Source organism: Petaurus breviceps, unplaced genomic scaffold, assembly GCF_028583685.1.
Source record: "Petaurus breviceps papuanus isolate PSGF00001 unplaced genomic scaffold, PetGlider_PUasm1.0 90775, whole genome shotgun sequence".
NCBI classification, from domain to species: domain Eukaryota; kingdom Metazoa; phylum Chordata; class Mammalia; order Diprotodontia; family Petauridae; genus Petaurus; species Petaurus breviceps.
In genome coordinates this window covers 12,489,067-12,516,675 of record NW_027187342.1, presented here as the reverse complement: position 1 = coordinate 12,516,675, position 27,609 = coordinate 12,489,067, and the positions used below count along the sequence as shown (strand labels likewise).

Genomic DNA, 27,609 nt, shown 5'->3' with positions numbered 1-27,609 from the left:
GTGATTTGCCTGAGATTACACAGTTAAGTAAATGGCAGAGGTGCCTTTTGAACCAAGGTCCTTCCAATCCAAATCCAGCATTCCTTCCACTTTGCCACACTGTCTGTTTATTATAAAACTTTGAAGCCAATTAACACTAAATACTTACTGCCTTGAATTTCCTTTAAAATGTCCTTTTATATACTTGTAATTGTCCTTTGCTATTAGGCTCCTATATATGAGACAGATTTATAAAAAATGGTCTGAGTCCATAGTAAGTCTGCATTTGGAGGCATAATCATGAAAAGGCTTATGCGTATGCCCCCAGTTAGAGAGCAAAACTCTCTAATAGTGGGGTGGGAGTTAAGATCCTTGCCCCTCAAATAGGAAAAGTCACTCTCTCCTATTGAGGTTGTGGCTCTAGAGCTTCACTTTTTTGCTACAAATAAAGGGACAGTGGGCAACATGAAGGCAGGGCCAACCACAGGTGTTTATGAGAAACTATATTAAATCCGTCAAATAAATTCTTTAACAGAAGTTTAAAAACGCAATTACACTGAAGTAAGGCAGGAAAGGGGTAAGGACTGCTTGTTCCGTATGTCTGGTTTTCTCCCAGTACTCCAGCTATCAGAGTGAGTGCAGATGATAAAAAATACAGTTACACACCTCTCCATTTGTCCAATTAGAGGTCATCTCATGTTCTTAGGGGAATTTCAGATGCCACAGTTACTGGCTATTGCTGTGATAGCCTATCATCTCCCTTTTCTCATTCTGTCTTCTAAACAATTATTTTTATTCATTTTATTAAATATTTCCCAAATACATGTAAAATGTATTTAAAATAATCATATTTTAAAATTTTGGTCTCCAAATTCTTTCTCTCCCTCTCCCTCCTTGAGTAGGCAAGCAATTTGGCATAGATTACACATGTGTAGTCATGTAAAATGTATTTCCATATTAGCCACATTGCAAAATAATACACAAACAAAATAAGACAATAAAAATTAAGTTTAAAAAGTATGCTTCAATGCATACTCATAATTTATCAGTTCTCTCTTTGGAGGTAGGTAGCATTTTTCATTATGAACTCTTTAGAATTGTTTTGTATCATTGTCTTCATCAGAATAGCTAAGTCTTTAACAGTTGATCATCCTCACAGTATTGTTACTATGTACAATGATCTGGTTTTGCTCATTTCACTTTGCATCAGTTCATTCAGTCTTCCTAGGTTTTTATGAAATCATCCTGCCCATCACTTCTCATAGCACAATAGTATTCCATCACAATCATATGCCACAACTTGTTCATTCTACAGTTGAGGGGCATTATACCCAAAGCTTGGATCTTTGGGCTTCTCAAATGCTAGATTACTATGTCATTTATTACTATATATTGTGTTCCTAATAATTCCACTGATCTACCACTTTATTTCTTAGCCAGTACCAGATTATTTTGATAATTACTGCTTTGTAACATAGTTTGAAATCTGGAATTACTAGGCCACCTTCCTTAATGCTTTTTTTCATTGATTTCCTTGATATTCTTGACCTTTTATTCTTTCAGATGAATTTTGTTATTTTAAAAAATTCCATAAAATAATTATTTTGTACTATGATTGATGTGGCACTGAATAAGTAAATTAGGTAGAATTATCATTTTTATTATATTGACTCAGCCTACCCAAGAGCAATTAATATTTCTCCAATTGTTCAGATCTGTCTTCATTTGTGTGAAAAGTGTTTTGTAATCATGTTCATATAATTCCTGAGTTTGAATTGGCAGGTAGACTCCCATGTATTTTATATTGTCTGACGTTATTTTAAATGGAATTTCTCTTTCTATTTCTTCCTGTTGGACTTTGTTGATAGTATGTAGAAATACTGATGATTTATGTAGGTTTATCTTGTATCCTGCAATTTTGCTGAATTGTTTCAACTAGTTTTTTAGTTGATTCTCTAGGGTTCTCTACGTAAACCATCATATTAGCTGTTTTCTTTCTTTGTTTTTGCTCTTCCTGGTTTAGGTATCAGAACCATATTTGTGTTATACAAGGGATTTGATAGGATTTGTAAATCCATCTTGTCCTGGGGATTTTTTCTTTGGGAGCTCATCAATGGCTTGTTCAATTTCTTTTTCTAAGATAGGATTATTTAAGTATTTTATTTTGTCTTCTATTAATCTGGGCATTTCACATTTTTATAAATATTCATTCAGTTCCCTTTGATTGCCTGTTTTACTGGCATATAATTGGGCAAAATAACTCCTAATAGTTGTTTTAATGTCATCTTCGTGATATATTGACCCTTTTCATATTTGGTATCAGTAATTTGATTTTCTTCTTTCTTTTTTAAAATCAAATTTACCAGTGGTTTATCAGTTTTATGAGCGAGTTCATCTCATTCATAGTCCGTTATGATTACTAAGTTTTCATTTCCCTCCATGCTATTTTCTTCTATTTATCCTTCTTTCTCTCTTTTTATCCTGTCCCTCTTCTAAAGTCTGTTTTGCTTCTGATCACTGCCTTCTTTTATCTGCCCTCTCTTTCCTCTTTATTGAAAGCTCTTCAAGACTCCCACTGTAAATGAAAAAGCCCTTCCCTTTAGTCTTGATCTCCCATTAGCTTCATCTCTTTCCAAGTAGGTAAAAACTACAGCTCCCAGGGTCTTTGTGGGTAGCCAAAGCCTTACCAGTGATGGTATATCACTGCAAAAGAAATGTGTACCTAATATGAAAACAGGAAGTACATGAAAGGGTTTCTCATCTTGAAAATTTAGAAATGTGTAAGATCACTTCAGTATATACTCCAAACTGAAAGAACCTAAACTGGAAGAGGGAAAAGTAAAAAGGTAACAAATACTGAATAATGCTACTTACTATATCAAAACAGTTTGTAATTGTGTAAAAGCCTCTGTTAATAAAGAAATACTCAAAAGCATCTCAGGAACAAAGGACTTGATTCAGAAAGACTATTTTTAGAAAGTCAGATGATAAGAAATAAAGACCAAGGCCATGGGAAAAACAGTTTGACTTCTGAGATTTAACCAAGTAGGTCACTTTCAAGGAAAAGAAACACCTTAACATTTCCTTATGTCTGTCTTGGCATACAATTAGGCAGGTCATTTACAAAATTAATAATAGTAAATAGATCTATATATATGTAATGTGTGTATTTATACATGTGTATGTATATGTATATATGTATGGATAGGGATATGGATCTATGGAGATATTTATACACACAAACTATATATATGTGTATACAAATAAATATATATGTATATACATGTATGTGACTAAAGGAAATAAGCCCATATTCACAATAGAGAAAAAAATAGCAAATTCTTTACTTGTGGTCACTGTTCAGACTTTTGCTATCAACTATAGTTATTTGTTTGAACTAAGAGCTTTTGTTTTCATTAGAAACATTAAGATGTATTTAGATTTTCACACAGTTAGTAGGAGCTCAGGATCAGTTAGAATTTTTTCCATACAGCCATAATCATAGTGATGGGCAGCTAGGTGTCACCAGCACATATCACACCGGGCTTGGAATCAAGAAGATTCATCTTCCTGGGTTCAGATCTGACCTCAGACACTTGCTAGCTGTATTACCTTGAGTAAGTCATTTAACCCTGTTTGCCTCAGTTTCCTCATCTGTAAAATGAGCTGGAGAAGGAAATGGCAATGCCATTCTAGTATCCTTGCCAAGAAAATTCCAAAAAAGGGGTCATGAAGAGTCAGACATAACTGAAATGATTGAACAGTAACAAACATAATCATTGCACGGGGTCAACTTTACACTGAGATAAATGATTATCACTTAGAAAAGAGTTTTTTTAAAAGCTGATTTATAAACTCCTAATCATTCAGTCTAATCTGTGGTTAGCATTGGTGCCTACTTAGCTTTTGGCTGAAGCAGAAAGGTACTTTAGACCAAACGGCCCAACAGTTAGCCAGCTAAACTTTGCCTGAGGACATTCAAAGATTGGGAACCCACCAGCTCCCCCAGAGAGCCCATTCCACTTTGCATAGTTCTAATGCCCACAGTATGACAATAATGAAAGGAAATCTTCAACTCAGGGGGCGTCTAGGTGGTGCAGTGAATAGAGCACCGGTCCTGGAGTCAGGAGGACCTGAGTTCAAATTCGGCCTCAAACACTTAACACAAAAAACTAGCCATGTGACCGTAGGCAAGTCACTTAACTCCAACTGCCCTCCAAAACAAAGAAAGAAAGAAATCTTCAACTCAGTTTAATCTTCTGACTTTTTGCCTCCTGAAGAGAACTTGAAAAAAGAATATATGTGTGTGTGTGCATATACACTTTATCTTTCATTAAGGGACATATATATATTTATATTTATATATATATATATCCCAACAGAAACTTGCATGTTTGATGTTTAAATATCTCATATGCTCATGCTGTCTCTTCTGTTGCTTGTCACCTCTACCTTTCACTTTTCTGGCACTTTTTCTTCCTTTTGTAATATCTCCAGTTGCATCTCCAACCCTTCACACACACACACACATACACACACACACACACAGAGTCATTTTCTACTGTTTCCTCTACCTCCCATTTCCTATACCCATTGATACCTAGCCTTTGTTGTCTTGCCTCTGAACCATCTCCCTTTTGGTTCTCATTTTTCTTATTTGATGCTTCATTTTGCAGTCAGAGTAGCTGAAATGCAATTAAATGCAGATTTGTACTTCTTTTATGCAAATGTTTTTCCAAGAGGTACTAATACTTGGAGCTGAGTAGGTCATGGTTGATTCTGTAATTCAGTCAATCAAGCAAATATTAAGCACTTACTGTGTGCTGGGTTTGGTGCTATGCACTGGGGATACAAATACAAAGAATAAAATAATCCTCATTCATAAGGAGCTTGTGTTCTAATGGTAGAGACAACAAGAACATATGTAAGCACGTAGCATGTGCTATGGAGTTTCTCTTCTAACTCCCATTCTTACTGATTGACTGAGTCCCCAGAGGGCAGTTCCTATATCTCTCCTCAGGGTTCTAAAGGCACCCCTTAGCTGTTTGTTGTTGTTCAGTTATTTTCAGCCACGTCTGACTCTTCATGACCCTATTTGGGTTTTTTTTGGCAAAGATACTGGAGTGGTTTGCCGTTTCCTTCTCTAGCTCATTTTACAGGAAACTGAGGCCAACAGGGTTAAGTGACTTGCCCAGGGTCTCCCAGCAAATAGTGTCTGAGGTTGAACTTGAACTCAGGTCTTTCTGACATCAGGTGTAGGTCCCTACTTTGGAAATGTAAAAAAAAAAAAAACCAAACCACCCCACCTTTTTCCCACAATAATCAGGGATTAGTAAACACTATGAAGATGAAACTTGTGGGTTGTCTGACAAGGATTTGGTAATATCTTCAGTGAGAAGAAATGCAGTCTCTGTAACTGAATCAGAAAGTGGTTTAGAGAACCCTGCTCATGGTCATCCTAGCAAATTAGCCATGATCTGGCCAAGAGCAATGAGTGGAGGTTGCAAAGAAGTAAATTTAGGATTGACTTCAGGAAAATTTTCTTAACTATTAGAATTATACAGAGGAGGAATAAGCAATAGCTTTCCCCTCACTAGAGAGCAAAGGCTGAATAACCACTTGTTCAGTATGTTGTAGGGGGAATTTGTTTTTCCAGTGATGGTCTGGATCGGCTGATAGTTCTGGGGTTTAGGGGACTAGGGGAACAGGAGCATGGATTAGGGGAACAGGAGCATGTTAGTCAAAGGGAATATGGAGTAAGAATATTGATGGAATAAACTATAAGATTCCAATGTTGCTGAGATGGTACAGTAGGGAGATAGTGTTTCTTCAAACTGGATTCACTGGTTTGTTTTTTTTTTAATTCCATTTATTTATTCTTTCATTTAATTAACAAATATTTATTGAGCTACTCTTATAAGCAAAATAATGTAGGATACACAATATGACAACAGATAGTTGTAAACATCTTCACACTAGGTGGCAGCATATGGAAACATTTATTAAACTATTAATGGCAACAAATAGAGAGAAAGCAGAAAAGCAAATAAAGAATTATGTTAGAATACCATTATGAAAAGGGACATTATTACTTAGGGTGCACAAAACAAATATTCTAAACTGTCCACCCAGAGGCAAACCTGAAACATCTTGTGTTGGAATATGGTTCATGTTTTTTTTTTTTAAACGGCACAGAATCAATTTCTTTAACATACATTTTAAATGTATTGGCAGCAGAGTTTCCATGGACTCAAATGGTATCAATCAGTTTTCTTGTTTGTAGAGACATTAAAAAAAAAATAACATCATGTTCCTGCTCATTTATCATACTTGATGTTAAAAGACTACTCAGGATACAAAATACACAGGTTAAATGCTGAAATAGAGCCATTATATTCTTTTGAATTAATGTCAGGTCACATTTGATGTCATTTCCTCAGTTTCTATTTTTCTCTTCTTTTTTTTTTGTCTATGGCATTGAGGATAAAATATCATAATTTTCTGATTTTCTCTAATTGTTAAAATTAAACTCTCAACCATCCATTTCACTAGATTTTTGCTGAAACCCATCTACAAAGCAGCAATAATCAGTGGAGTATTCATTGTGACTGCATATTTGGGTTGATTTTTCTCTAGGTCCAAAATGAATAATTGGTACATCATCACTTTTGTTTCCCAGGAGTGCCTGAGGTTGACAAGCACTGTTCAAGTTGAGAAGGGTACCTACTTTGAAATGGATCAGTAAACTCTTGTCCTTGGAAGACTTGGAAACCATTTGACATGTTCCACCAAAAGATCCTCTCTTAATCATCCTCCTGATCCTTCTTAGAAGGCTGCACACACCTGGTGGCAAGGTGGCACAGTGAATAGAGTGCTGGCCCTGGAGTCAGCAGGACCTGAGTTCAAATCTGGCCTCAGACACTTAACACAAAAGCTAGCCATGTGACCTTGGGCAAGTCACTTAACCCCAATTGCCCTACCTTCCCCCCTCCAAAAAAGCAAAAAACAAAACAACACAAACAAAAAAAAAGAAGGCTACATACAAGCATGTCATGATAGAGAGCTCCCAGATCTGCTTTCCTTGGGGCTTCCAGTTCCCAAAGCAGATGTGATCTCCTATATGGACCATGGTGGAGCACAGTGGATGATGAATAAGAAGACCCATGGAACTATTATCTAGACTGGGAAACCAGAACTAAAACCAAGGATGTTCCTCCAAAACTCATACAATTCTCTTTGGTCTACAAGTGGGCCCAAAATAAAAAGAATCATAGAATTTTAGAGCTGGAAGGGAACTTAGAAATGACCATTTAATTCAATCCTTTTATTTTGCTTTTAAAGATACTGAGAATCAGAAAGGTTCAGTGACTTGCCTGAGGTCACATAAACTGATAAGTAACAAAATTAGAACTCAGGTGTCCCACCAGTCTAGTCCTTTTTAAGAATTGTTGGGCAATATATCAAAAAAAGTTCTGCTTGGCCAATGGGTTCATACTAAATGATTTAATTATAGTCTTCCTACAATGCTATTTCTATAGTTTTCCTTCTATGGTAAGCAAAGGATTTCAGGGTAGAAGGAACATTAGAAATCATCTTGTCTAACCTTTTCAGTATATTTTATGTCCACTCAGATGTTTCATTGGTCTCCTACTAATTTACATGCCTGGCTTAGATAATGATGTAGGTCCTACTTTAAATTTTTTATGAAAATTTTTAGTTCCTTGGTATTTTTTTTCCTTCTCATTCTCATTTTTTATTCCTAGGGACTTGTGTAGACTTTCAATTTCACATTAGCTTCCATAAAAAATTGAAATATGAAGACAATTACCATTGGAGGGAAAAATGATTTTGCATATCTGGCCTTGCCCAAATGCGGGGAGAATGCTTTGCTTATTATTTGCCATTTCCTGATTGCCATCTGCTGGATGAGAACAGGATTGTGATTTCTGGCTTCATTAGTTCTTAGTAGTAAGTCAGTGATTTCCATGTTAAAGATATTATTAATACCATGCTTTGCATTTTAGGCACAAATCTGACCCAAATAAATTTTTTTATTAATTTAACATTATGACAAACTGTGATTCCAGAGGACCAATGAAGAAGCCTGCTACTACCTAGCTCCTGACAGAGAGGTGATGCAGAATTAGACTTTTTTTCAGACATTGCTGATTCAATTAGCATACTGCCTTGCATATAGTTGGCACTTAATAAATGCTTGTTGATGTGATACACTCCACAGTCTTTACATAGCACTTGCATTGCACATTCTTGTGATTGTCCTCGAAAGGAACCTACTTGGCATCCTTCACATGGGGAGGCTGTACCAGCTGAGGAAGTTGGTGGCACATGTACCAGATCCCCATTACTCCTACTTTGTTATTTCAGGGGGATTGATTTTGGAAAACTGTTTTTAATCACAGTCTTATGAACAGAATGTTAGACAGAGGTTTACAAGGCAATATGGTGTAGTAGAAACAACACAAAGCTAAGAGGAAATCTGGGTTCTCTATAATTTAAACTTTGGCACTAATTAGCTACATGACTTTGGGCAAGTCATTCGATGTGTCTGGGTTTCAGTTTCCTCATTTGTATGTTGAGAGGTTCTCTAGATTCTCTCTAAGAAATTTTCTACCTCTGTAATTCCATAAATTCTGTGAGTGAGTAGGGTGTTTCTTTTGTCTAGTACTAATTTTCTGGGTTTGTTTCAAGAAAAGTACTTTGAGAATTAATCCAATATTTGCAAAATATTCTAATTCCCATAGAAGAAACAAGATGATAAGACTCCATTTTTAAGGAATAGGTCAGAACTAGAGACGGGCATATGTCAGAGATACTGTGGGTTTGGTTCCAGACCATCACAATAAAGTGCATATTGCAATAAAATGAGTCACACAAATTGTTTTGATTTCCCAGTACATATGAAAGTTATGTTTATGACATACTGTAGTCTATTATGTATGCAATAATATGTACATACCTTAACTTAAAAATACTTTATCACTAAAAATGCTAATCTTCATATGAACCTTCAGCAAGTCATCATCTTTTTGCTGATGGAGGGTTTTGTTGATGGCTGCTGACTGATTCAGGGTAGAGGTCGCTAAAGATTGGGGTGGCTGTGCCAATTTCTTAAAATAAGATAACAATTAAGTTTGCTTCATGGATTGACTCTTCCTTTCATATAAAAGCTTAGAGGCCATTGTAGGGCTCTTAATTGGCCTAATTTCCATATTGTTTCGTCTCAAGGAATAGGGAGGCCCAAGGAGAGGGAGAGAGATGGGAGAATGGCTAGTAGGTGGAGCAGTCAGAATATACACAACATTTATTGATTAAGTTTGCAGTCGTATAGGAGTGATACCGCCAAATAATTACAATAATTATAATTACAATAAAAGGTTGCTGATCACAGATCACCATAACATATATAATAATAATGAAAAGTTTGAAATATTGTAAGAACCAAACTGTGATGGAGACATGATATGAGCACATGCTACTGGGAAAATGGCACTGATGGACTTACTCAGGGCAGGATTGCCACAAACCTTCAATTTGTAAGGAAACACTATCTAAAAAGCTCAATAAAGTAAAGCCTAATAAAATGAGGCATACTTGTACTATAAAATTAATTTTTTCTGGAAAGACAAAAATATAGAATTAATTTTGATGAATTTATTGGAAATGTTTCATTTGAATAATGAAGTAAAATAAATTTCCTATAATAATACAGTATAAATGAAATAACAGAATTGTAAGAATCATTCAGATCTTCTTTATTCATTACTTTTCGTAATTTCATAATTTTTTCTTTAGCAACTAGCAGATGTTTTTGTAAGAATACCACGTAATATACCAAATACTTCTATATGCAATAACCAAAGTGTGGTCTACTCTAAAATATTCTTTGAAAATATCTGCCTGTTCCTTCCTAGTAGCTCCATAAAGAATGCTCTCGATATTTGTGGAGAATATTCCCTTAAAGATTTTAGAGAGATGAAAAAGTAGGCACAAGAGTTAGTAATTAGTGATATATCTTGGTTAACTTTTTCAATGCTTGAATTTTTTCCCCCCAAAACATTTGGTTTTTTCCCTTTTTTTGGATATCTTCAGAACTGATCTTTCCCAACTGTCACATCTGACATAGAACTATGGATGCTGGGTCTGGTAGAGATGTTTTTCCTGTATATTTTTTTTTTTTTAGTACCATTTCTGCTTCTTTGTGTGGTGCCTTAGGGGCTCTGCTATTAGAATGTGTAAGTGGCATCTCTACTGCCATTGATGGATAAACATTTATTAGGGAAATTTTGATAAACCTTTATTGTCAGACAACGAACTAACAGGCACTCATAAGATCCAATTGTATTTATTGTTTTTGGCTACATAAAAGCTTTTGATTCAGTGCAGCAAAATATTACCTTAAAAACTCTTCTTCCAACAAGGTGTCTGCCATGCATTTGTCAAAATTATACAAGAGTCCTTGAAAGTTATACCTTGTTGATCATCCCTTTGATGGTTAATATCAAGTGAAGCATAAAATAGGTGGATGTATATTCATCAAACATATGTACCACTGCCATGGAAGAGATCCAATGGAAGTCCGAGTCAGAGAGACTCCCTATGGAGGGGTGGTCAAGTGTTCCAAAAGCTCCTGTTTGCAGATGACATTGTGATATTTGCATCAAGCCCCATTAGATTTCTGAGTCTCCTAGGTGAGATTCGTAGCCAGTGCAATTCAGTAAACATTGATTAAGTGTGTTTTATATAGCGGGCACTGTGCTAAGAGTTAAAGATACAAAAAAAAAAAAAAGAGAATGGTAGTCCCTGCCCTTTGAGGAGCTTACACTTTAATCAAGGAAAAATATTCAAAAGAGTTTGGCTTAACTGCCTGCCAGGGAACACCTAGAAGTTAAAGAGGAGCTATTGTTTTGACTATGACATAGTTAGATTCTTGTTGTTGTGCAGTCAATTTTCAACAGTGTCTGACTCTCCATGACCCCATTTGGGGTTTTCTTGGTAAAGATACTGGAGTGGTTTACCATTTTGTTCTCAAGCTCATTCTATAGATTAGGAAACGGAGGCAAACAGGTTTAAATGATGTGCCTAGGTTCATACAACTAGTAAGGGTCTGAGACTAGATTTGAACTCAGGTCTTCCTGACTCCAGGCCCAGTGTTTTATCCACTGTATCACCTGGCTGCCAATAGTTAGACAGACATAGTTATTTGCATGTTGTCCCCCCCCATTAAATTTTGAGCTCTTTAAGAGCAGGAACTGTCTTTTACCTTTCTAAGTGCTGGGTATACAGCACTTAGGAGTGTCTGGCACATAGGAGGCCCTTGACAAATGTTTATTGACTGACTGACATCCTACCTTGGACAGATGCTGATGGTAGACAGTGTTGGTCCAGAATTAACTAGTAAAAAGAGATGGGGAATAGAGTAATTTCATTTGAGAAATTTTAATGACCACAACCTTCTCCTTGAAGCAAAGGCCCATCTTTTTAATAACTTTTCCACTACTGTTGCTATATTGCTATGAATTGTGGACACTATAGTCTTTTTTTTTTTTTTGGCTTTTTGGAGGGGAGAAAGCAGGGCAATTGGGGTCAAGTGACTTGCCCAAGGTCACATGGCTAGTAAGTGTTAAGTGTCTGAGGCTGGATTTGAACTCAGTCCTCCTGATTCCAGGGCCAGTGCTCTATTCACTGTACCACCTAGCTGCCCTGACACTATAGTTTTGAAAGAAACTAAAATAAATATCACCTAAGAACAATGGAGAAGAACATGGTGGGCATGACTAAACTAACACATTACAAATAAGGTATTATAAAGAAGAAGTAGGGTAAAATAGGCTACCAAAGGAATATATGAGCAAAAAAAGAAAATGGATTCTTTGTTTGGAGAATGTGGGAGATAACAAGAGAGGAAGGGGAAGGGAACAGCAATTTATATAGCACCTACTACATGCCAGGCACTGTCCAAGCATTTTCCAAATATTATCTCATTTGATCCTCACAATAACCCTGGGAGGTGGTTGCTATTATGATCCCTACTTTACAGTTGAAGAAACTGAGGCAGATAGTGATCAAATGACTTTCCCAAGGTCATATGACTAGTTCCTGTCTGAGGTCAGATCCGAATTCAGATAATCCAGATTCTAGATGCTATCTGCTCCAGTGGTATCCCCACAGTGTCACAAGAAAGTAAGAAAGGCCACATCTTAGATGAATCCCCTGTGGGGAACTCCTGGAAGGACATGAATAGAGTTGCACAGAATGGTCAGACAAAAATGGGGGCAGTAATCTGCATCACTGGAGGAAGCATCCATGTTGGTGAGATAATAGCTAGCATTCATATATCTTTACTCATTATCTTATTTGATCTTCACAAAAACCCTGTAAGGCAGGTGTTACTATTATTCCCATTTTACAGATGAGAAAACTAAGGGGGCAGAAAAGTGAAATGACATGATCAGGGTCACATATAATGGTCTGAGGCAGGATTATGGACTCATGTCTTCCTGACACCAGGTCCAATAACGCTTACCTACTGTACCATGTGAAGCCTCACAGATTCATTTAAATATTTAAGGTTTCGTAGATCACAGTGCCACCTTAAAAACTCTTCCAACAAAATAACTCCCATGAGTATGTTAAGATCATGTATGATTTTTTAAAAATGCAACAATGACAAGTTGGCTAGATAACTGATGATTCATATCAAATGAGGCATAAAAGGGGGGTATGTACGCTCAGCAGAAGGGTTTGCCATTGTCATTAAGGCTATCCATCTAAGGCTCTAATGGAAGATGGATTCTGTAGAGATGGCAGATTCAAAAGAATTCCACCTCACCATCCATAGAGGAGAAATCAAGTGAATGACAAATGCCTATTGTCCAGATTCTGATTTATAGTTTGGTAAACAGCCTGTCAGCACATGTGGCTTGGACAGGCACTACAGATGGACAGTAAACTGTACCCAGAATACAAGGAAGAGAGTGGATTATATTTGGAAAACTGCATAGTTTTTACAATGACTTCCAAGCTTCTTCTTGAAATAAAAACCAATCTTTTAAAACCAAGTCTACCAATATTGTATATCGCTATGAATCATATGTCATCAGTCCCTGAAGAATTAAAATTCAGGTTAACAAAAAGGCAATGCATGGATTCTGGGTGAGGAAGGGGAAGGAAGTGGGGAGGAGGAGCACAAAGAATTACATACCAGAAGTCACATAAAAAATATAATCAAGGAGACCTGTTACCAGAAAAGGATTGGGCCAGAAAGCAGTCAAGAGGAAGAATAACAGATGGATAGCCTATGTACTTCATTTTTTATTCAGTTACTATTAGGAAAACTGGAGGAAGATCTATCAAATCTAATGTCTTAAGACACTCAATTTAGTCTTTAGAAGGTTTATAATTAAGAGTAGAATAGGATGAAAAGGAGGGTCGTGTGCATAACTGGGAGAAGTACTTGTATAAATATGATCAAAGTATCACGAAAGACCAAAATACTAAAATGGAAAATAAATTTTATTTTATACACTGTTAGCATATATATGTATACATATGCACACATATTTAAATAATCCTTTGCATTGTTTCCTTACCTAATCAGACAGGTGATGAAAAATATTTAATTAAAATGAAAAAAATTTAGGTAAAATAGTGGCACAATTAAATTTCCAAACCAAACTTTGAATAGAGTCCCTTTCTAGTCCACCACTCCCAGAAATGTTTTCACACCATAGGGTCAAGCACAGCATAAGGTGCCTGGGTGGTAGTTGTTTCTATCAGGGTAGTAATACTGTGTTAATTGGCATTTGTCAAAGAAACTCAAGTTTTTAAAATAAGTGCTATGAAGATTCTAACTGGTGAAAGATACCTATTTTGTAAAGTAGCATGAGATACTATAGATAATTTCTATAGAATGTTACCTACTGATATTGAATAATTTGTTTTTAATCATTTCTTATCACCTCTGTGGTTCATTAATTTAATTTTGTGGGAGTTCCCTGGTACAAGGCAAGCAGTTGAATGAATGAGTCATGAACAATCTTTCACTATTTTTCCTGCATGGAAAAAACAGTTCTCAGTCCTCTAGGAAAAAAATGAGCAGTCGCAACATTTCTTAGTTTATAGAAATAAAGTGCTTTAGAGAATAAGGAGAAAGGCAAGAAAAGATCATGGCTACCATTTTTGACATAGATGGGATTGTTTATGAATAAGCCTTATCAGGAAAATAGATTTATTAGACAGCATTTATAACCAACTTTATGGGGAAGAAATATTTTTAAATTTTTGTAGATCTTTATTAGAATGAGTACACTACTGTTATACTAGGAAGGACATAGACAAGAGAACAGGATGGGCCGATAGAGTTGGGTGTCAATGTGCTTTGTCACTGGAGATAGTGCCTATGTAGTTGAGATCATACAGAATCATTAGAGTCTTAGAGTCTGTTGTTAGGAATCATATTTCCATCTTCCAGAGAAGAAACTACTACTACTACTACCACCACCACCACCACCACCACCTTTACTACAATCAAGACTTCCCAGAACAAATACCCTTAATAAAAGAATTTGTTCTGTGAAGTTTGGATTCAGTCAAAGGGCTGCACTTGAGGACCTAGAGGGTCACATGTGGCCTTGAAGCCTCAGGTTTCCCACTCCTGGGCTACAGTCAGGAAAACCTGGCTTTCAGTTCCATCTTTTCCACATTGTGGCTGAGTGAATCTGGGCAAGTCCCTTAACCTGAGATGTCCCAGACAACTCAATCAATTGTAGATCTGCTTTAGCAGGAAGAGTTTCCTCACCAAGTTGCTCCCTACTTTGATGAAATCACAGGTCTCTTAAAGGGGAGGAAACCTTCTCCCTGTCCTTTTTCTGTCTCTAAACTCTTGGTTCCTTGAGATTTATTTAGTTTTAGTTTAGCTATTTAGTTTCAATGGGTGAAATCTGGAATTAGAGCTGAGGTTTTGAGTCAGATTGGCTGTGATGATTCAGTTAGAAGGTAAGAAGAAAATTACTGCTTAATAGTAGGATGAAAGAACTGTGAAGAACTCTTCAGTTTATAATGAGTCAGATTCTTTTAACAAGTGAGTATTATGGGAATGGGGAATGTAGCATAATTTGCTATTATTCAATGTAGAAAATGTATCACCAGATAAGAAAGCAGTTGCCCCTGGGGCCCTATGCTATGAATCTGTTATGAAAAAAAGGATCATTGTAATATTATTCAATTAATAAGGTTTTACCTGTGACAAGTCATTTGTTACGGAACTTATTTTCATTGCTCAGTTTGTTTTTTAAAAGCTTTCACTAGACAAATGAACCTTTGATCCATATGGGCTATTAAATGACAATAATCTGAAAGGATTTATGTATCTTTCTAAGTACTTCACTTGGATTGCCTAGGATTAATTTAGGAACTGGGGAGAAAGAAGCTGGTTATGTCAAGGTAGACAAGGGATTTATCCATCTAATTGGTGATTAAAAAAACAGGACAGCAGAAATGTTGCTGTAATGCTCGTTTTAGGATTATTAATCATAATTGATGTTTATTGAACTATGGAATCTCAGAGGACCTTAGGCAAAAGCTTATAATACTAATATTCCTAACACACGTGGGCAGGCAGCACGAGAGAACATTACACCCAAATTGCTAGAATTCATTTAATAAATTTTCTTTTAAATGATGTTAAAAATACTGTACACCTAGATTCTTCTGTTAGTCTAATGCTGGTTCTACCAGTCTAGGAATTGTGTGATCTTAGATAATTCATTTCCTTATTAGTAAAATGAAAGGATTGGATTCAGTAGAGTGCTGGAGTAGGCTGGCCTTTTTATGTCTCAGAAATCAGCCAATGCTACCAATCAAGCTTGCTTTAATGTTTTGTTATTGATTTATTGTATTGATTCCCAGGCATAAGAAAGTGTTAATAATGTAGCTTAAACTTAAAAGTGTGCCTTGCATACATTTCTTTTTTTACTAGCATACCCATGGGTTGTGTGACCTCTAAGGTCCAATTTAAACAGACTTATGATTCTAAATTGTCCGTACACACACACACACACAGAGCATATTATTATAAAGCAGTTCTTAACTTGAGGTTCCAGAATTAAAAAAAAATAATTATCTCATATGAAAAAATGGTATAAATCTTTATTGATTAGAGAAATGAAAATTAAAACAGCCTTGAGATATAATTTTACACCTATCAGATTGGCTGAAATAGTTGAAGGGGAAAGTGACAAATGTTCGAGGGGATATGGAAAAATTGGGACACTAATGCATTGTTAGTAAGAATTGTGAACTGATCCAATCATTTCGGAGAGAAATCTGGAATTATGCCCAAAGAGTTATTAAACTGCCTATATCCTTTGACCCACAGTACCTCTACTAGGGTCTATTTCTTTTTCTTTTCTCTCTCTCTCTCTCTCTTTTTTTTTTTTTTTGCTTTTTGGAGGGCAATTGGGGTTAAGTGACTTGCACAGGGTTACACGGCTAGTTTTTGTGTTAAGTGTCTGAGGCTGGATTTGAACTCAGGTCCTCCTGATTCCAGGGCTGGTGCTCTATTCACTGCGCCACCTAGCTGCCCCTAGGGTCTTTCTCCAAAGATGGTTAAGGAAAAAGGAAAAGAACCTATATGTTCTAAAGTATTTATACCAGGCAACTCTTGAAGACTATAAATTAGAGACAAATTGTTGATCTATGTTAGTGGAGAGGGTTTTCCATACTGGAAATTCCACAGTGATGAAATCACAAATCCAGCTTTATCCTTCTCTCTCTCTCTCTGTGTCTCTGTCTGTCTGTCTCTCCTTCTCTCTGTCTCTCTCACATATATAGGATAGATACAAATCTCTAGATATCTATATGTGACATACTATACTATCATCTTTATCAAGTTCAGTACCTTGTGAAGCTATATCAGGTCACCTAATTTTCAACATAAATGGCTATAAATGATATTTGGATTTAAAATTTTTTTTTAAATTAAGTCCAGTTTCAAAGGGTAAACAGTCACCACTGTGGTTTTTCAAAAGAATAAGTATGATTACAAGAATTCTAATAATGTATCTAAACAGTGGCAACATCTCTAGAATAAGTAAACAGCCTTGCAACATCCCAATGTGACTTTTTGAAGAGGACATCCCTCATTTGGAATTAGGCTCATAGATTTAGAACTGGAAAAGACCTTAGAGATCATCTAGTCCAATTCTTTATTTTACAGTTGAGGAAACTGAGGCTTAGAGAAAGTCATTTGCCCAAGGACCAGAGTAGGAGAGGCAGGATTTGAATCAAGGTCATCTGCCTGCGGGTCCAATGTTCTTTCTATCGTATCAGACTATGTACTGTTATACTGGTTAAAAGGTCAGTCCCACTACCTTATTGTTACACTGTACACCAAAATTCTGGTTCATTCATTTATTCATTCAACAAGCATTTATCAACCATCTGTTGCCTTAGCAAGCAGCTTTCTTACATGACTATGATTGCTTTTCTATCCTATTTTTCTGTTTCAGTGAATGTACCAGTGTGGAATATGCATTTGGAACATGTAAAAGGAATAGGAAATTAATGACCTCAAAAAAGCCCCAAAGATTTTAATAAGAGAAAAATTAGCACTGTTCTCAGTTTTTAGGTTTCCCACTGGTAAACCTTTAAGTACAAAAGTTCCTTTTGAAGTAGGAGTAAATGTGAAAGTGTATTGTAGAAGTGATTTAAAAATTAAGTCACATTCAATGATCAGTTCTTCCCCTGAAAGCAGAATAGAGAAAAGTGTGTAGAAATTTTTCTTTCATTATAGATTATTTTCAAATTCCTTTAAGGAGGCAAAACTTTATCAGATTGTAGAATTAATTTAGGACAGGACTGTGGGTTTTCTCTTTTTCTAGCTGGCTTGTTAATTGAGATGGAGGCATAACAAGCACATCTTTTTTTTTTTTTGCTTTTTGGAGGGGGGAGGGTAGGGCAATTGGGGCTAAGTGACTTGCCCAAGGTCACATGGCTAGTAAGTGTTAAGTGTCTGAGGCTGAATTTGAACTCAGGTCCTTCTGATTCCAAGGCTGGTGCTCTATTCACTGTGACAATCACATCTTAACAGAACTCAGGATGGGGAAGCTGAGGCTCAGAGGAAAAAAGGGAAGTCAAGAGAGTTAATTCTAGAAACAGAATCAATTAATTAACCAACATTTACAAAGTATTTACAACATGCCAGAGGCCACTAGGTGGCGCCATAGTGTACAGAGTGCTGGACCTGGAGTCTGGGAGACTCCTCTTGTGTTCAAATCTGGCTTCACTTACTAGCTGTGTGACCCTAGGCATGTCACTTAGCCCTATTTGCCTCAGTTTCCTCACCTGTAAAATGACTTGGAGAAGGAAATAGCAAAGCATTCCAGTATCTTTGCCAAAAAACCCCAAATGGGGTCATGAAGAGTCAGACATGACTGAAAAATGACTAAATCTACACACACTTTATGCCAGGTGCTGTTAAGCCTTGAAGATATAAAAACACAAAAATAATCCTTGCCCTCAAGGAGCTTATATACTATTGGAGAAGATGATGTGTAAATCAATAGGAACAAACCGCACGGGGAGTCAGGGAAAGAAAGCTTCCTGCAGAAAGCGGTGTTTGAGTTCAGTCTTGAAAGAAGCTGGCAATGTCCAGACACAGAGGTGAGGCGACGTTCCCATAACGTGTGAGGGTACAGATAGTAAGTGGACTGTTCTTTGCCAGGAACAGCAAGAAGGCTGGCATCACCGGAGGGGGTTGTAAAGTGTGAGAAAAGTAGAAAAGAAGGAAATGACCAATTCTGTGAAATGACAGAGAACTTCAAGCTTCACCTTGGAGATAATGGGTAGTCACTGGAGATAATTCAGCAGGAGGGTCACATGCTCAGACCCATGTTTTTAGGAAAATGACTTTAGCCACTGGATTTAATAAAGAGATCATTGGTCACTTTGGAAAGACCAATTTCAATGGAATGATGAAGGCAGATTGCCATGGATTTAGAAGAGAAAGGAGCAGAAGTGTAGGTTCCACATATAGATGACTTATTCAAAAGGTTTAGCAGGGAATATATAGGATGATAGCTAGCAATTCAAATAAGAGTTTTTGGAAAATGGTAGAGATAAGGGGTTGTGTTTGTATGCAGCAGGTAAGGAGCTAGTACAGAATGAATGATTGAATGAAACATTTATTAATGGATTACTATGAGCAAAGCACTTGGGAAAAATGCAAAAGTAAGATAATTCCTGCCCTCAAGGAGTTTATAGTCTAACAGGGGAGAGAACACATATGAGAGGTTTCTACTGCAAATCAGTCCCACAATCCTTAAGGTGCATTGCTAAAGCAGATGTTAATGCCTCTTCTTTAAAATCATTTCCACTAATAAAATGATAGCAGTTTCTGATGGTCAACTATTTGACAGTGGCAAGAATTTTCTTTTTGGGTCTTCAATACAAATAGAATCACTTACCAGGTTGCATCTCCACAGGGGTTGCTTCTCAAGGATGATGGCTGTGGACACTGGGCTGGAAGCATTGCTATGCCCAAGATTCTTGGGTTCAGGATCCTGGGATGCCTCCATCAGGGTTTGAGGGGAGACTGTGGTCTAGAAGTCGTTGGTGGTTTTGAGTTGTGTGGCACATCTGTCAGAGAGACATGTTGCTTTTGCTAGGCTGGTTTACCTGCCTTGTGAGTAGCAATCAGTTGGTATTTGATGGGGACGGCTGACCCTCTCTCAAGCGGCATTGTTTCCTTGAATGATGGCTATGAGAGCTGAGCTAGAAGCAATAAGATCACCTGGGGATATTCCACTGGTCCCAGGGCTCCTGTGCTTTCCCCCACCTCTTAGTGGCAATTGGTCAGCAGTTGTCACTGGTGGTAATGAGGAAAGTGGTTCCCTTCTCCATAATGATTTTCCCCTTCAGTGATAGCTATGGGAACTGGTTGGAAGCATGGTGGTTTGGAAGACATTAATATTCTTAAGTTTCCCAAAGAAATATTGAAAATAAAAGAGAAAATGGGGATTACAGTTACAATAATGTTTGGAGAATACAGGAGGAGAGGAGATGAAGGGGTTGGTCTTGGCAAGAGAGACCACATCTTCATTAGGAATTGAAGGAGGAGATAGTGAGGGAAGATGTCAGAGGAAAATGAGATGACAAGGGGAGAAGAGAGAGCTCCCAGCAGATGGCCTAAATTATTTCAGTGAAATATGAGGTCAGGTCTTAAGCTGAGAGGGTAGGGGAAGGAGGTACCATGCGAGGCTTAAGGAGAAATAAGGTTTGGAACAGCTGCTTTGGTGAGTGAGACAGAGGCCTGAAGTCCCAATTTGGAAAAACAAACAAGTACAATTTAAAGAGCAAATCATTTATTGTGTCTTATTTGGTTTTATTTTATATTTAACTTTGTTTTCTATCTTCACAGATTTATGTGCTATGATTTTTATGGCATAAATGAAATGTGTGTCATGTTCTCTCTCTGCCCTTATTCTTTCAAAGGAGAATGTTAAAAAACAAAAATGGCATGACACGTGTTTTTACCTTTTTAGTAGATTTGTACTGACTTAAAAATTACATCACCTATATTTCCCTCCATATGTCTTCCTTAATCCCTCCTGGAAATAACAAAAACTTTTTAAAGGGGAAAAGGGAAAAAAAATTCAGCTAAACAGCCAACACATGTATGATTTTCTACATCTGTGGATCCCTTGCAAAGAAGCTGGGGGAAGTGTTTTCTCCTATCCTTTCTTTGGGGCCAGGCTTGATTAGTAGGTTTTGTAACATTAAACTTATTGTTATAGTCATTGTGTATATTGCTTTTCCAGTTCTGCTTACTTCACTCTGCACCAATTCATGTCTATGCCTGCTTCTTGATATTTATCACCAAAGCTCACTGTTTCTTGTCGTACCAGTAATAATATTTCATTACATTCATGTCTTAATTACTTCTTGTTTAGCCAGGTCATTCCTCAATTGGGCTCTACTTTGTTTCCACTCCCCCGAGACTACAAAAAGCACAGTTATAAATATTTTGGCATATATGGGGCTGTTCTTTTTGTCACTGAGAAACAATATGTAGCATATATGCCTTGCAGTGGGATCCCTGGGTCAAAGGGCACAAGCATTTTACTCACTTTCTTAGAATAATACCAATTACTTTCCAGAATACTTGAATTAATTTCACAGCTTTTATATCCTTTTGTCCATTTGTCTATTGGGATATGGCTTTTAGTATTATATATATATTATATCATTACATTTTATTATGGATATCAGATTTTGGTGATATTTGATGAAAACATTTTTCCTACTTTACATCTTCGTTATATTTTATATCTTCATTAATTTACACAAAACCTTTAGAAGGTTTAAAGCAAATTAAAAATTTTATGTAGTGAAAAAGATCTATTTTTAAACTAATTGCTAGAGCCCTCCTTTAGTTAAAAATTCCTACTCCTCACTATACTCATGAAAGGTATCTGCTCTTCTTCTGTTATTAATAATATGACCTTTAAATGACATGGCTTTTAGTAATATGACCTGCTCTTCTTATTTTTAATAATATGACCTTTTATGTTCAGCTAGTTTGAATTTTTTGCAGCATATGGTATAAGCTAGTGGTTTTAAATCTCTTTTCTGCCAAACTGCTTTTTAGTTTTCTCCACAGTTCTTTTCAAATAGGAAGCCCTTCCTTCAAAAATGTGTTTTTGGGCCCATCAAGTAAGGGGCTACCGTTTTCAATTACTTCTGTTATACTAATCTACTTTTCAGTTTTTTTAACCAGCACCAAATACTTTTTTTAACCATCCATATTTAATTTTTTATTTTAAAAGTCACAAACATGAAATAAAAGGAGCACTTTATATACATCACAAAACAGAAAAAGAGGATTGTATGTGAAACAATGTCTATTATGTATGGCTTGATTTTCTTTTTGAGTAATTAAAAATTCAATATGGACTTTCAAAGCTATCTTGATTTCATCTGGCTTTCCTCTTTTTCTACTTGGTGTATTAAAAAAATCCATGATTTACTTTTCTTTTTTGGGGGGTGGGGGGAAGGAGCGATTCCTATTCCTAGTCTTCCTTATACTGGCATCCTTTTCTACTCAAAATTGAAAAAAAATTTTAAAAAAATATTTGCAATGAAAGCACAAAGGAAAAATAATTTGTCCATGCCCACAAACATACATTTTATTCCCATCTTGAATCCATCACTTGGCACCAAATACTTCTGATGATTGCTGCTTTGTAATATAGTTTGAGTCTACTAATACCATAATAGGTAGTTTTTTGTTTGTTTGTTTACTGCCTTCTTATCTATCTTGAATTTCAGTTTCTTAATAGCTTTTTTTATTGTGCCATCTAAGGTCTGTAAGCACCAGACTGAAAGACCCGGGTTTAAGTCCTGCCTCTGACATATACTAGCTGTGTGACTTTGGGCAAGGCACTTAACTTTTCAGTGCTCTAAGTAGCCCTCTAAGACTCTAAGTTGCAGAGAAGATGCTAACTTACTTAAAACAATGAAATTACAGGCTGAGTCCTTTATAGTCTAAATATTATTCTCTTTGGTAGAGAAAACAGAAGCTTCTTATGTCCTACTGTCCCAGACACCCTTAACAGCAATCTTATATCATTTTATTCTTTTTCTCAATATAATTAAAAAGCCAAAACAAACATAAATTTTTTTCTCAGTCAATCCTTGCCAGATTCATTTCATTGAGTCCTGATGCTATTCTTAACCATATCATGACAGATCACAGAGCCTTTGAGAACATTCAAAAGTGTTTTGTTTGTCAATCCACACAGGAAAGACCAAATACATGGAGTGCCTAGTGACCACATTTCAACAAATAACCTGTAGAGTTTCCCCCAACAGTATGCATTTGTGGGACAGACAACATAGGACAATGAGCTGGGCCTAGAGCTGAAAAAGAGCAAAAGAGAAGGCTGGATTGTTTTTGGGAAACTGCAAAGCGCTTTTACTAACCCAAAGCTTCTTATAACAACAAAAGTCAATCTTTCTCAAAACCAACATTTACTTGTCTCACTGTATGGCAGTGAGACCTAGAGTATCATTGCCCCCAAACAACTAAAGATGAGTATTACACAGAGTGCGATGGAAAGAAGCCTAGCTAGTGTGAACAAGCTGCAACATCATAACCAACAAAGAACTCTGAAGAAGTAAAGAATGTCATTTTTTTTGTCTGTTAGGTACAAGTGGAGAGCCAGAATGTACTGCTGGTGATGCCAAAAGAGGGTGAGGACCACTTTTGGCACATCGGGTGGACTCAGCAAACTTCTGGAAGCATGTGGAGAGTTACATGGGATGAAAATTTGGAACTCAAAAATCTTATGGAAGTGAATGTTGAAAACTAAAAATAAATAAATAAATATATTTTTAAAAAAAAACCTGCCTGGGAAGATTTGTATGAATTAATGCAGAGTGAAGTGAACAGAACCAAGAGAACAATTTGTACAATACCAACAACCCTGAAAAAACTAACAACTTTGAAAGACTGATGAGCTATGCTAGCCAAATCCTGAGAGGTTTTAAGACCTGATATGCAGAACAAGACATAAAATTTTTGGAAATGGCCAATGTGGGAATTTATTTTGCTTGACTAGGTATATTTGTTTCAGTGATTTGTTTTTTCTTTTAATTAGGGGTAGGAAAGAAAATAAATGGTTATTAATTGAAAAAGAAAATGAGTAACAGCAACTTTAAAAAATAATTCATTCTTCATCCATAACTGTGAAAGGTAGAAGAGAAAAAAATCAAATGGGTTCAGTTTTTCACAATACTGTCTTGATATTACAATAAAACTCAGTTCTTGATAAGTGGGGCTAACATTTTTATTCACTTCTGTTTCATAGTCTTTGCTCATATTATTGAAGCTATAAACATAATGAAAATGTATTTATCAAAAATAGTTGATGCTTAATAAATTAATACTTGGGATTAACTGAAAAAAAAAAACCCAACATGGTGGTTGATAATTTAATACAATGTGAAAAAGAATTTCAATGTGTTACAATGGAATTTCAATGTCAACGTTTCCCTTTGTTAGAAAAACAATTTTCTTAATTAAAACATATTTGTGAGCTACTAATTGGAAGATCTCACTGATAGTACTAGAACCTTCATTAGTTTTTCCACTATAAGAAAGACATACTTAGAAATTAAAATGTCTTGCTACATCATGCTTTTAATTTTATTTGAACTACAAATGCTGATTCACATGTAATCAATGGTGTGTGCAAAGAAAAAAAACAATGCTGAAGAAATGATTGCATATTAACACTTAATTTTTAAAAAATTCCTTTACATTTCTTTGACAGAGGCATGTTCATGATTTACTTACAAAGTATCTATGTGCAATGATTTGGGATTTAAAAAGGTAAAAATTTATACAGAAATCCAACATTTTCCAGACTGCAGCAGATCTGTATCCAAAAAATGTGCCTCCAAGGACGTACTTAACACAAGTCAGTTAGTTGTTGGCTGTAACCAAGAAATATGGTACTTTTAAAGAGCTTTTCTTGTACCCACTTTCCTCTCCAACGATGTGGAGTTTTCTTCTGAATTATCTTCATAATTTTCATCATCTTGATTTAGACCATCTTGTCTGACAAAGTCATCCTGATCATTTTCTTCCCAGTGTTCTCCTAGGTTGTCTTCATCAGGGCTAAGATGGGGAAAAATAAATAAAATAAGAAGATTCTCATATGCTAATCATCCAAAGGAAAAAATTACAAGGTAAACAAATCCTCATGCATATTCTCCTGTTATGTAATTCTATGTCTTCCTCAAATTCATGATGCTGATGCCTTTCCAGAAAATTTTGTTAGACTGCTGGAAAAATTACATTTTGATCTTAGAAAAGTTCTATGTCAATGATTTTGTTATTTGTTATTAAGGCTTTACTTTTAAAAAGTGCCATGTTTTTAAAAAACTCAAATAAAAGTGCCATATTTATACTATCATTACATTTTCTAGGAGTCAGAAACAATTTCTTTTTCTCTGTGCCACAGTGGATACAGAGAAGTGCTTTTGGAGTCAGGAAGACCTTGGTCCAGTTCCACATTAGACACTTAAGAGCTGTGGGACTCTAAGCAAATTACTTACTTCTAGTTCCCTCAATTTAGTTTCCTCACAAATGGGGATAAGGACATAACTGCCTCACAAGACATTTGTGAGGAACAAGTGATATGACATGGGTCAAGTGCTTTGTAAACCCTAAAATGTTATATAAAAAACAAAAAAGTTTAAGATTTGAATAAACAGGCCCTTTTTAAGTGTAAATCATTAAGAACTTATATATTTATTACCTTACTTCATCTTCAGAGCAGTTTTCAATCTCTTGATCTATCAAGCACTCTGCATTTTGGCCTTTCTTTGAAACAAACTCATCACAAAGTCCTAATCCTCTTAAAGTGTTAGAATAATGCTTTTCTGCTGATATTCTTGCATTTTTCTAAAAGGAAAAAAATGCCTTTGTTAATTAGTTAACCAGAAAGAAAGCAAACTTCCTCAATAAAGCACTATTACTTATGAGAAAGGTGGTTAGAAGATCCTTTGGAAATGAATTCCATTGGTACCTAACAGAGATCTATGGGGAACTTTTTTTTTTTTACTGTAATTACTACAGTTACTACCACATATATGACTGTAGCCTAAGGTCAGGAAACAAGCTAACAATTACTGTAGTTATCTTTGGAAAAACTGTATTTCATAAATTGTAAAAAAAAAACTCACTCTTTAAATCCATGCCTGTCCCTCAGTTGATAGTTTGTAAGGCATACTGAAACAGGCAACATGCTATTTCCATGTCACATCAGAAGTTTCTAATGCTCTGTGGTGACTACAGAATTAGCTTTGGGGAACTCCTGGGCTCACTGGGAGTCACAGTTATAGACTTAGAGCTCAAAGGGCATGTAACTTTCCCCCTGGGAATCTGGCTCCCTCATTTTATAGATAAGAAACTGAGGCACCAAGAAGCTAAGTGGCTGTCCCTGGGTCACACAGCTAAGAAGGATCTAAGGCCAGTCTAGCTTTGAGCTACTTTCTAATGTGTACCACATTAGTGCCATGGCTTTCTTACAGGGGCTGTGAAACACTTGGAGATCATGGGTCATTTGAATTTAGCAGAGATTCCCATGAGTGAATATAAAATTCTTAATACCCTGGAACTGGCCTGGTCAGATTAATAAACCTTCCCCATATTTCAGGATGAGCTGGTCCAAGCCAATTCCCTGATGTAAAGAAAGGCTTCTTAAATAATAAGAGGTACCTCAAAGCAGACTGGGCTTCTGTTATGAGGAGGGGAGGGGCAGGGCAGCATAACCACCTGGAGCTGACTCCCCAAATTAGCCTGGGAATGGAGTAAAGCTGTAACAGACAGTGCCAAATAACCCCCAGGAAGGGAATTTGAGGCCATGTTATAACGGCTGAAAGCTCCAGCTGTTATATTTCTCATGTTCAAGGGCCCCTCAGAATGGTGAGTGGCCATCAACTGAAAAGGCCAACATCTGGGGATCCTCCTCTTAGCCTACATGCCATCCCTTCACCCCCATAATAAATAACTAACTTTGGCCAATACACCATTTTTTTTTCATGAACAAATCCTGATCTTTCACAACATTTCCTCCTGCAAACTCTGCTCTGAGTTCTTTCCTTTTGGCCAAGCTGAACAAATGTAACACGTCTTCCACATTTCCCTTAAATCTTCACTTCCCCGGGCTAACCATCTTCAATTCCTTCAAGTGATGCTTATATAACACAATTTTGAGGTTCCCCATCCTTGTCAGCATCCCCTGGACACTTGTAACTTTCCACATCCCTGGCTTATGGCTAGCATGCCTCTCAAGTCTGTTCTGCTTCACAACTCAACTAAGCATCAGAAAGGACCTCAGAGGCCCTCTTGTTCAACGTACCAACAAAATGAATCCCTCACTCTCACACACTTCACAAGGGTTTTTTTTTTTTCTATTTTTAATATGGGAAACATGGCTAGATAGAACTCGCATAAATGCTCTTTGGGGAGTCCTCAAAAATTTTTAAGAAAATAAAGGGGTCCTGAGACAAAAGAGTTTGAGAACTGCTGTTTCAGCCTATCGAGATCCTTTTGGATCCTGACTGTGTTACCCAATCTGTTAGCTCTCTAACTTTCAGTCATTTGCAGATGTGATGATCATACAATAAAGGCTCCACTGTCCTATCCATTCAAAGCAAAGGTCTGATTTCTTCTTTGATTCTCCTTTTCCTCTCAATATGACTGAAAAAAAAAACCCTTTCTGGTGTCAGTTTCCCCCATATCCTTCTGAACTTTAGCACTACTGATGGTATTTTTACAAGACCATGCCACGTGCCTTAAGTCAACTTTTCTCATGACCACGCTTCCATTTTCTATATATTTTTTTTCAAATCTAAGCTGGTGGGTGAGTTCTCTATGCATCTGCTTCACTTACCAGTCACTTCAAACAAAGCCCCCTTTCCCTTCTCTCCCTGGAAATTTTTGCCTTTGGGCCTTCAAACATTCCTGAGCATCTCCCATCCTTCCCAGGCTGACTTTCTCTGGAGCATTTTGATCCATGGGATCTGACCTCTCTTTCCTCT

At 36.5% G+C, this 27,609-nt stretch overlaps 1 protein-coding gene and 1 long non-coding RNA gene across 3 annotated transcripts in view; one reads left to right on the top strand and one right to left on the bottom strand.

Moving 5' to 3' along the window:
• Positions 1 to 23,402, top strand: part of LOC138146879 (uncharacterized) — a 56,085-nt gene extending 32,683 nt beyond the window's left edge. Inside the window, exon 3 of the long non-coding RNA XR_011164627.1 lies at positions 23,205 to 23,402. This is a non-coding gene — a long non-coding RNA (uncharacterized lncRNA). The remainder of the gene's footprint in view (positions 1 to 23,204) is intronic.
• A 779-nt stretch (positions 23,403 to 24,181) lies between these two features.
• The window catches only part of FAM161A (FAM161 centrosomal protein A), a 38,445-nt gene continuing 35,017 nt past the window's right edge, over positions 24,182 to 27,609 (bottom strand). For both annotated transcript variants that reach the window (XM_069069017.1, XM_069069018.1), the window contains 2 exons: positions 25,323 to 25,468; positions 24,182 to 24,679 (listed from right to left, as the gene is read on the bottom strand). In XM_069069017.1, the coding sequence (XP_068925118.1) occupies positions 24,520 to 24,679; positions 25,323 to 25,468 (306 nt within the window). In that variant the 3' untranslated portion in view covers positions 24,182 to 24,519. The remainder of the gene's footprint in view (positions 24,680 to 25,322; positions 25,469 to 27,609) is intronic.